This window comes from Lytechinus pictus, chromosome 6 (assembly GCF_037042905.1).
Source record: "Lytechinus pictus isolate F3 Inbred chromosome 6, Lp3.0, whole genome shotgun sequence".
Taxonomy (NCBI): Eukaryota; Metazoa; Echinodermata; class Echinoidea; order Temnopleuroida; family Toxopneustidae; genus Lytechinus; species Lytechinus pictus.
Window position 1 is genome coordinate 1,654,440 of NC_087250.1, and position 12,530 is coordinate 1,666,969.

Here is a 12,530-nt window from a genome sequence, read left to right on the forward strand (position 1 = left end):
GCTCCATAATGTCTCTTGATGGAATATGGAGGGGTTGTGGGCCCAAGATCCCTGTGATGCTTGCAGATTGGGAAACTTCATGTTGCTGTTGAGTATCGGCTGCCTCTCTCCCACCAGAAACCTCTTGCCTTACATGATGTATTATTGACGTTCTTTTACGGAGGGTGGATGATGAACAGGTTGTACTTGGTACGATGCTGCTTGGAATTTTGAAAGCTCTCATAGGCTGTAAGAATATATAGATGGCAAGTTACCGCTGAAGTTTCATTTTCAAAATAACATTATATTATTCAAGATAATGGTGTAAAATTATTAAAATCTTTTAGAATACATGTATATCTAATGAGGATTCAACATACAGGGTTGTGTATCTAGAAAATAGTTAAACTATAGCAATTAAATGATATCTATGACTTTCTAGAAATCCATGTTTTCTTTTGTTATTTTTAGTTTTGTTTGGTGGGGGGGGGGGGGGGGCAAAGTTTTGTTGTTATACTTACATGATATATGCACCATTATGATTATTTTATTTGTTTCTTATACTGTGAACTAAAATACATTAATGGCTAATTTCTTTACAGTATGAAAACTTAAATGTATGAAACTGAAATTATATATATAATATGTATATAATAAAATACATATTTACTAATATTACTTGGGTAATATATACCCAATCATTTGCCTTTATATGTGAATTCAACCTGATCAACCTTGCATAATTCAAATCTACTGGGACTATTGAAATAACTTTTTTAAATGTTGAAACTTCTGAAATAAATTTGACTGACAATGATAAAGAGAATGATATATTTTGAGACCCTAACTTGTTCGTCTTCCACAAAATCTTCTGCAAGTTTGAAATATGTGATGATGATTGTTACTTTAAACTACCGGTAGCTAGGAGATAAGACTTTTGCATTTACCTTTCCACGACCTGCTAAACCTATGCTGGCTGACATACCATCATGTGACTTGGCCATCTGACATTTGAGGTATTCAGAGGCTATCTGCCGGCGTTGTTGGGTGTTGAGGTCCATTTGCGTACATTTTGCGTATGTATGGTCACAGTTTACACGAGTATGACACGAATGGCCTGATGTTTGGGTGTAGTGAAGGGATGTTTTACAATGTGAACACTGAACATGAAGATTTTGTAGTAATGTGATGATGTATGCGGCTGGTGTGTGTGTTTGAGAATAATGAAATTGAATGTTACAAAGAGGACAGCTAACAGACACTTTGACAAAGAGAGACGATATACAGTCAAGACAAAACAGGTGGTTACAAGGTGACTCGACAGGACATGACACAACAGACCTACAAACACAACACAAAAGGAATTGTAGTGAATTATCAATGTGAAATGTGTCTTGATTGATGTTGTATTTTTGATTGTCTGTTGTTCCTGATAGTGATAGGCCTACTCCTAATTGAGAAAAGTGAGACTGGGGTGTTGTTGTTGCAGGGGGGCGGCCACCAGCTTTTCTTTTCTTTGGTCTGCCTGGTGTTTGTGTTTCTTTAAAATGTGTACATGTATGACAGTGTGATGTTCTCCTATGTGTGTCCCAGTTTTTTGGTGTCCAATGTAATGGTTTCTTGATTGTGAGATGGCAATAGCATGTGCTGCAAAATTTGTTTGGGTGTATATCTAAAGTGTCCTCTGAAATGTCAATATTAAATTTCTCTAGAATTATCTGATGGTAGGTTGATACACTATACGAATGCCCCTTCTTTCCCAATTCAGTTATAACCCTCCTCCCACAAAATCTACACAACAATGACAAACACTTAATATGCTGTTCCATGCATTTAAATGTGTGTACAGTACAGTAAGAACAAATAAAACCACCACACAAGGTCAAAATCAACAACACAAGATGAGTGCACAAAAAACTGTAGGATAGCTAGAAATGAAAGACAGTTTAAACAATACCAGTCAATTTTGATATAAAACCAAAACAAAGGTATGAAAAATTGTAGATTGGTAATATTTTTTTTTAAAGAAACCTCATAAATACTGATAATATTGACTGTGATATCCTACGAGTATATGGGACCGACACACCCCGCTTGCCGCCGGCTAATTCAAAGTTGATTGCCGGTGTTTTGATTTCTTGTTTTGAATGTTACCATTGTTTTCTACGAATGTATGTGTATCATATATTTGATTTTCATTACAAGATGAGGTTGGCCACCTCTCTGGGGTTTCCCCAAATGAGCTAGATGTGAGAGCAATATCGCGCAAAGCGTCAGTAGCAACCCGGTAGCAACAAGTTCGAGTTTCGCGGGGGTATTTAAATTTTAAAGATGAGTGAGCCCTCTCTCGGTCAAGACGCTATACATATGCATAGGGAGCTTGCACCTGCATTCACATACGTGCCATTTTCAGTAATTAAAAATGTAAGGTGGCTGCAACAGCCCCATCCCAAAGGAATCCCTGATTTCTTCTTCGCTCAAAGTACACATGATAAGTTTTGACATGATTTTTTTGGTATTATTCAGGTCATTGCGGATGCCAAGAGATATGAAAGTAGTCACCCAGCAGGTGTAGTATCTCGACTAAGGCCTATTAATTCAAAGCTGCCACGATTTTTAGATGAACAACGGGAAGGTATCGGTCGAGATGACACGTCAGTATCACCAGCTAGAGGCCGTAGAGGCATTCAATCCTCTTCAAGTCAACGGAAGAATCCAAAGGAACGACAGAAGCGACATCATGAATCAACAACAAAGACTATCAGAGGACAAGGGAGACAGCGATCAAAGAGTGAAGGTGATACTGAGCTGAGGTATAAATACAGTTCATAGATTCATTTATCTTTAAGTATGAAACAAATGTTTGCGGCAGGAACGATATCCAGCATTTCATGGAAGTGAATCAGCTGTCTGATTAACATATTATTTTATCTGATATAAAGATCTGATTACCGGAGCAGTCAAGATGTATAAAGATGGACCTTCTTGTCTTTCGCCTCTTGAATTGTCAGGTTTCACACTTCATAACCTCGTTTAGTGTTGTTTCTTCTTTGCCGTTATCTCATATTCTTAATTTATTGTAATGTATTTTTGTCCTCTCTTGCGGCATCTCCAATTGCGTATTTTGGTGGATCTACCTTTCCTTGATACATTTTTCAATGACAATAGTGCTCTTACTATTTCATTGTTATTTTTGACGAGTCGGTTAAGTCGGTTTGCATAAAGAAAATAATTCAATTACTTTCATATTATACATGCCGAGTCTGGTACTGATTTTAATGCTTCGTATTTCTTGCAGATCCTCGGAACTCACTAAGCTTCCTTCTATCAAACAAAAAAGTTCAACAAAACCCAAGACGTTCTATGAGATAGCTAAAGAGGAGCAAAATGTCAGAGAAACAGCGCCCTCTGCGTTGGATCTTATATATCGTCAGTTTGGTGCAGTCAAAAAGGTAAGATTGATAACCTCTTTCTCAAATTAGGTCGTATTTCCCCCCTCCCTCATACCAAGGTGACAACCCTGATCAACGGATAATTCATCGAAACAGATAAAAATGCTGGTTTAGAAATGTTTACGTCTTTCGACCTCGGACTGCGAGAGGTTTCTGTTTACCTATTTGAGGAAATAAAAAAAAAACAAGTAATGCGCTAGTCACACATAAAGTTTCTGAATCTACGTGAAAATAGCCGTTAACACCGTAATTGATATAAACATAAATGGAATTTTTGACAATGTTCATAAATTTGTAAAAGTATAAAATTTGAATTGTATATAGTATATTTTAATTTTCATTCTGAATAACTTAGAAAAGTTGGTGATGATTGTAATCGTAAACTTGTTTATGTTTTTTTTTTCACAGATGAAGGCCAGACGTCAGTATAGTGAAGACGATTATAAGAAACTGAAAGACATGCTTAGAGCTCAACAAAAACGATACATCAGATATAAGATAAACCTTTAAATAGAGTTTTATAGACCATGGCCCTGGGAAGCAAACTGAAAAAGAAAATAATTGGTTAGTCATACCTATACATTCTGAATCTACATGAGAATGGCCTTTTGAATGTGGTTTGAATGTCGTTTTAAAGGGATGATCCGGGCTGAAAGTATTTATATCTTAAATAAATGGAGTAAAATTTAAAGAGCAAAATGATGAAAATTTGATCAAATCGGAAACAAATATTAAAGTTATTGAATTCTAAAGATTTGCGTTATTCCGGTGAAACAGTTCCAGGAATGTCTTTATGAATATTCATTAGGTGGACAGTTGATGTCACATCCCCACTTTCATTTATTTCATGTTATTACATGAAATGATATTTTTTTTTCATTATTTCACAAATGTATAAATGATTTGTCTCTTTTATAATGAAATAGGAAAGCCAGGCGTCAGTACAATAAAGACTATTATAAGAAACTTAAGAATATTTTTAGAACTAAGAAAAAGCGATACATCAGATATCAGATAAACCTTTTAGATAGATTTTCAAAGACCCCATTACATTATGTGATTTCCCGTGATCCTATTTTATTTTCATAGCTACAGATCACACGAATCTTACATGTACTGATGTAAGTATTATTTTCACTTATCAAATACACCCGATTCAGATTGCTCCTGTGACAATTTCTCTTGGCTTTATTTTGTCTTATATAGGGTTAGTGTCGCAATGGGTTTTATGTTAGGTTTAGACGAAGGTTTATGATAGGGTAAAGTGTTATATCCAGGGTTTAAGTTGGCAATTCCATTAGTGTGTATCATTCACAGCGGAGTAAATGTCATGGAGCCGGTCAAAATAACCAGTTGGTGAACATTTATCTGACTGATTAAATCGATCAGTATCAAGCAACTGACTCTACCATTGTGGAGCGCTGTGGCCCAGTGGATTAGTCTTCTGTCTTTGAAACAGAGGGTCATGGGTTCGAATCCCACCCATGGCGTAATTTACTTCAGCAAGAAATATATCCACATTGTGCTGCACTCAGCCCAGGTGGGGTGAATGGGTACCCGGAAGGATTAATTCCTTGAATGCACTGAGCGCTGAAAGGAAGCTCGAACTAAAGCCGGGTGATTATAATTATAATAAACAATGCACCTCAGAATAGATAATTTCCAGATAGATGGTGGTATATCAATGCCTATTATTGTTTATTACTATTATTATTTCTTCAAAAAGATCTTTTCATTCCAAATACCCATTCGATCTGCAAGATAAAGTATTAACATTAACACAACAAAAACTCAGAAGAGCATATCCAGTCATGACACTACATGATTGTTTGTCAAATCATAATACTTCAAGATTTATGAAGTCAAAATATGAAGAGTTTAAATGCAAAAATGGACTAAGCCCACTTTTGCTCATTTTTCACAAATCAAGTCAATTGCAAACTTCCTTTCTAGTGAGGGCGATATCCCAGAACTTCAAATTAGAGCACCACTTCCAGATTCCCACTTTAGGTGATGTTCCTTCAAGAAGCTAGCGAGGCCTATTTGGTGTGTCTATTTGAAAACGACGTTTTTATAAAAAAAAAACGTTTCCATTCACGAGGTTCTATGTTTTAGCGTCATCAGTAAATGTACCAGAAATCACAATAAAAATTACCTCTGGATTTATTCAATTTTATACGAGCTTTTGATATTCATTAATATCATTTTCATCTAATCCCTTTTGTAATAAAATTGATTTAAAGTTGTTGCTCTATCAGCCAAATTTTTCTAAATATAACTACGTAAGGGAAGAGAGAAGTACCATCATGTTAACGTTATACCTGGTATTTATTTGTTACCAATCGGGACTTTTCATGTAGAACATCGGACTGAATTCAATATACTTATAAAAACCTATAAAATATATTACATTTTCAGGATCTTTTTAACTGTAATTTTTGTTACCTAAGATTCTTAAACATCGTGGAAGAACTTCTAATCTATGGAAACATAGATTTGTGAAGGTATGAAGAATAAGCAAAAGACGATTTAGTCCCTTTCGCATGAAAACGTAAATTTCATTTCCATTTTTAATGGAATTCTTGAAACTTTTTGGTACTTGGACTTCGATGTATCTGATGCATATCGTAAAAGTCTTTTAAAAAAAAAACGCACATGAGACCTTTACTTTAAGTTGTCAATAAAAATGTCATAAGCACAAACGAACCTGTATTGTGTCGTCTTGTCTTTTTGTCTTTTTTACAACATTCTTGTCTGATAGCAATTAACGCTTCAAAATAGGCGACATGTAGTTCAACTCATACAAGCTTTATGGTATTATTTGTCACAACAACTTGCATGTTCACACTGGTAGTATTGATAATTTTCGTAGACACACCATTACATGAAGAAATATGAAAATATGCTTGCACCATAAATCATATACAGCAATCTTTACAGTTGTAACATGATTAAATACAATACAATGTCGGGCATTTTTTTCAATTTGTTTTTCTTAATTTAACGCTGAAAACTATCTTCTTCGATCACCATTGCGATTTCAAGGCAAACTAAAGATGCTGCCCTCTTTGAAAACAATCTAAACATTCTCGTAATTATTTTTTGCCTATGACGTCAGGCACATCACTATAATAACTAAACTTAATTTCTAACACATACATAGGCATTTACTTCGATTAAAACAGTTAACTAGATAAATTGAAGTTATTAATCTGGCATCCAGAGCAAGCGTAAGTAAGAACCCTAAATCATAACAGAGGTTATGGCAAAATATTGGTCGCCATACTGTGGTGTACAGGCGGGATGGTTACCATACTATCACATTCTAAGCTGTAAGTAATAAGTTTTCCTAAATACAATGTGACTTGCCACCTCCAAACCAACAATAAATAACAAAAAGTTTGATTATTAAAGCTTGATAAAGCACATCATTAACTTTGGAAATGATATGTAACTTGTCGAAATCCATCAACAAGAAGTACTTGTTTGAAATGTAGAAGAATTTCAGCGAGAGGTTTAAAGAAAAATTAAGTAGAAATAAGGTTTAAAGTTCGGGGGTCACTCAAAGAGTTTTCCTTTAAGATTTGCTTTTGCATTTTTAATGCATTTTATGGACCGAAGTTATGGAACTCACTTCATAATGATATAAGAACTGCAAAATCTTTGAACTCTTTTAAGACTAAATTCAAATTATCTCTATTAAAATCTTACAATATACTCCCAAGTTAAGTCTAATTCATCATCTCTGTCAAGTCATCATTATTTCTATAAAGACTATAATTAAAACATAAAATAATCATTATCCTTTTTTTCATTGAAAAAAAAATCTGACACAAGTCCTTCTCAGATGTGCTCGTTATACATTTTTGTGTCCATCCTCTCCTCTATTTTCTCTTTCTTTCCTGTCCGCTTATCCGCCTTCCTCCTGGTTATTTGTTTACGGCATCAATCACATTTTTCGTGCATTATATTCTTTCCAGGTATTTTATATATTTTTCCTCCTTTTGTACACATCATTGAATCCAGTTTGCTTGAGTCTACGATGGCATGTGTTCTACCGACGTTCAGCAGCACCCATCCATCTTCTCAGGGCATTCTCCCCTTTTTTCTTCTCTTTTTCTGCAGGGGGGGGGGGGGGGGAGGGGGGGTGGGGAAGGGTGGATATATTTTAGGACGGGTTGTTTTGTCCTTTATCAAACTATATTTTTCATAACTTCGTATTTATTTTGTGAGTATTTTTTCTCTCTCATTTATTTTTTTTCTCATTTGATTACATATATCTGTATTTGTACTTTGTTATTTTGTTATTTGTTGTGTTATCTATTTTTTGAGGGGCCCACGTTGTACAAGCATTGCTTTTTAGTGGGTCCCTCCATTTCCATCCTAATTTAATTTCTATTGAAAAAATAGTATACATATTTAAAACCTACAATGTGTTGCCCAAATTGTCTAAGTGTTTTTTTTTTCAAAACATACGTATTATAATTTTTTTTTTCAACGGATACATGTATTTATGTTTATAAATGGTAAACAATTTGTTTTTGTTTGATGGAAGTGAAATAAATAAATTTGAATTTGAATTTGAATCTACCAAATTATTTTTATTTATCATTTCCCTCGATTCGAATCCAGTCCGATTTGCAGGTGAGTTTTGTTTTCACAGTCAGATTTCACACAGTAGTTGATGAGTTACCCTTGCGGGATTGTTGGAGAGAAATTAATATCTTAATTCTAGCCTTGTTCACCCAACGAATGAATTCTTCTGACTTATTGGTGGTATTTGGATGACTGAATAATGACAATAATAATAATGATAATAATATTAACAATGATAATAATAATAATGATTTCATTTAGATTAGATTTAGATTTATTTATTTCAATAAAACAAACAAATATAATCGAAGTAATAGTAATTATTCAAAACAATAAAGACAGTTTAATGACATTTTATTTTTATTTTATAGAAGATGAATTAACTGAACGGAGGGATTTGCTAAGAAAAGCAATGCTTGTATAAAAGGCACGTCCCTAACTTAGTTTCAATACTAATCGACAAATCTATATACAATAATGGAGACGGTAAAAACAAGTAATCTATAAAAACAAATCAAAATAAAGAATAAAGGAATTGATTTAAATGATGACAATAATGATAAATTCGAATTATAACAATTTAATAAGGAGAAAAAAAAAGAGGCAAAGGAAAGAGGATGGAGAGAAGGATGGTGCAAATAAAGATGAAAATAAAAAGAATAACATTGCAGGTTCACATGTAATTATTTAGAATATGTTTATAATATTTGACATATTTATTGGTAATAGTAATAATAGTCAATGATAATAGTAACAATAATAATAATAATAACAATAATTATAATAATGATAATAATAATAATTATAATAATTGTATTTTAATGATAATGATAATTATGATAATAAAATGATAATGATAATGAAAATAATAATAATAATAGTAATAATCATAATGATAATACTTTGATGAGGAATCATCTTGGTTATACCAAAAAAAGATGAGGTAGTAGGCTTTACAATGACAGGTCATCTGTGAATTATGAGTAGGACAGGATAAGTCAAAGATGATTATCGCTTTGACAATCTTGTCATATGATTCATCATAAGCAATATCATGTTCGAATGTAAATCTTGTCATATGATTCATCATAAGCAATATCATGTTCAAATGTAAATCTTGTCATATGATTCATCATAAGCAATATCATGTTCGAATGTAAATCTTGTCATATGATTCATCATAAGCAATATCATGTTCGAATGTAAATCTTGACATATGATTCATCATAAGCAATATTATGTTCGAATGAACTATTATTAAATCTTGTCATATGATTCATCGTAAGCAATATCATGTTCGAATGTAAATCTTGTCATATGATTCATCATAAGCAATATCATGTTCGAATGTAAATCTTGTCATATGATTCATCATAAGCAATATCATGTTCGAATGTAAATCTTGACATATGATTCATCATAAGCAATATTATGTTCGAATGAACTATTATTAAATCTTGTCATATGATTCATCGTAAGCAATATCATGTTCGAATGTAAATCTTGTCATATGATTCATCATAAGCAATATCATGTTCGAATGTAAATCTTGTCATATGATTCATCATAAGCAATATCATGTTCGAATGTAAATCTTGTCATATGATTCATCATAAGCAATATCATGTTCGAATGTAAATCTTGCCATATGATTCATCATAAGCAATATCATGTTCGAATGTAAATCTTGCCATATGATTCATCATAAGCAATATCATGTTCGAATGTAAATCTTGTCATATGATTCATCATAAGCAATATCATGTTCAAGATTTATATTCGAACATAATATTGCTTATGATGAATCATATGACAAGATTTACATTCGAACATGATATTGCTTATGATGAATCATATGACAAGATATACATTCGAACATGATATTGCTTATAATGAATCATAATGACAAGTGTGATCATGATAGTAATAATAGTAGTAATCATAATGATAATACTTGGATGAGGAATCATCTTGGTTATACCAAAAAAAGATGAGGTAGTAGGCTTTACAATGACAGGTCATCTGTGAATTATGAGTAGGACAGGATAAGTCAAAGATGATTATCGCTTTTGTCTTTGTGGGACGCACTTAAGTCAGAAACATCTTTTCCAATCAGGTGAAAGTTTTTTTGTAACTTGAATTGAACATCTAATAATTGATTTGTTGATTTATTCATATATTCTGATCATGGGTGCCAGATCACTTGGGGGGGGGGGGAGTTGGGAAGAGATATATCCCCCAATATTTCAGGTGGGTGTGGCCTGTGTTATCATCCCCAAATAATTTACGTTCGGACATGATATTGATTATGATGAATCATAAGACAAGATTTACATTCGAACATGATATTGCTTATGATGAATCATATGACAAGATTTACATTCGAACATGATATTGCTTATGATGAATCATATGACAAGATTTACATTCGAACATGATATTGCTTATAATGAATCATAATGACAAGATTTACATTCGAACATGATATTGCTTATAATGAATCATAATGACAAGATTTACATTCGAACATGATATTGCTTATAATGAATCATATGACAAGATTTACATTCGAACATGATATTGCTTATGATGAATCATATGACAAGATTTACATTCGAACATGATATTGCTTATGATGAATCATATGACAAGATTTACATTCGAACATGATATTGCTTATAATGAATCATATGACAAGATTTACATTCGAACATGATATTGCTTATAATGAATCATATGACAAGATTTACATTCGAACATGATATTGCTTATAATGAATCATATGACAAGATTTACATTCGAACATGATATTGCTTATGATGAATCATATGACAAGATTTACATTCGAACATGATATTGCTCATAATGAATCATATGACAAGATTTACATTCGAACATGATATTGCTTATGATGAATCATAATGACAAGATTTACATTCGAACATGATATTGCTTATAATGAATCAGAATGACAAGATTTACATTCGAACATGATATTGCTTATAATGAATCATAATGACAAGATTTACATTCGAACATGATATTGCTTATAATGAATCATAATGACAAGATTTACATTCGAACATGATATTGCTTATGATGAATCATATGACAAGATTTACATTCGAACATGATATTGCTTATAATGAATCATATGACAAGATTTACATTCGAACATGATATTGCTTATGATGAATCATAATGACAAGATTTACATTCGAACATGATATTGCTTATGATGAATCATATGACAAGATTTACATTCGAACATGATATTGCTTATAATGAATCATAATGACAAGTGTGATCATGATGATAATGGAGGAGTATATGATGATCATGATGGTAATAATAATTGTCGTATTAATGCATGATGATCATCTATCTGTTTTCTCCCTATATTATTATGTTTATTGTTATTGAGTGACACAATTTTTTCAGGTCTTAATTCGAGTCTGTTATTTACCCGAACAATGAACGTCGATCGACACTCATGGTCCTGATAGAAATATTCCCCCCCCCACACACACTTTCCCTCTCTCCATTGCACTAATCTCCCCCATTCGTTATTCCTCATCTCTGTTCTCCATCTATATCTATTTCTCTTGTTGACTCTCTCCTCATCACACATTCACTCACACACCCACACACACCTCTCTCTCCACTCTAATAACATTATCCTCTTCCCTCCTCCTCGCATCCCTATCCTCCATCTATATATGTTCCTCTTGTTGACTTCCTCCTCATCATACGCGCACACACACACATCCACACACACACACACACACACCTCTCTCTCCCTCAAATCAATCATCTTTCTCTTCTTCATTTTTCTCTCTCTCTTTCCCTCTGTATAAAATGTGATATGAATGATCATAAAACGGTTACACTTCGTAATTCCGAAGGGTCTTTATTCCGAAACACGTAAATTGCCTATACCTCGGTGTTCGTTAATCCGGAAACGTAAAAGGGTTCGTTAATCCGAACATTTGTGGCGTTATTCCGAAGGTTCGTTATTCTGAAGGTTTGATAATCCGAAAACGAAATAAGGTTCGATGTTCCGAAGGTTCGTTAATCCGAAAACGAAATAAGGTTCGTTAATCATTTAGTTTTCGGACTAACGAACATTCGGAACTACGAATCTCATTTCGTTTTCGGATTAATGAACCTTTGGAATTACGAACCTCACTTCGTTTTCGGACTAACGAACCTTCGGAATTACGAACCTTCGGAAATACGAACCGTCGGAATAACGAACTTTCGGAATATCCGAACCTTCGGAATAACGAAGCTTCGGAATTACGAATGTATGCGCATAAAACAGTGCACTCTTCCCGCTCGCTGTGCTCTATTATACCCCCTCAGTAGTGTATTGCAACTTAAGGAAATAAAATCAATCTTACGATCAGTCATATCACATTGCAGTAAATGTTGCTCGTAAAATTGATTGCTTTCATATACATAGAACATATACCACAGTCATAATGTTAATGTGAAGCCGAT

The 12,530-nt window shown here is 33.3% G+C and overlaps 1 protein-coding gene across 1 annotated transcript; it reads right to left on the reverse strand.

Moving 5' to 3' along the window:
• Window positions 1–662: 662 nt before the first annotated feature.
• Window positions 663–2,048, reverse strand: LOC135154383 (V(D)J recombination-activating protein 1-like). The gene has a single exon (XM_064100524.1). The coding sequence runs from the start codon at window positions 1,806–1,808 to the stop codon at window positions 891–893; it is 918 nt and encodes a 305-aa protein (XP_063956594.1). The 5' UTR covers window positions 1,809–2,048; the 3' UTR covers window positions 663–890.
• Window positions 2,049–12,530: the final 10,482 nt, after the last annotated feature.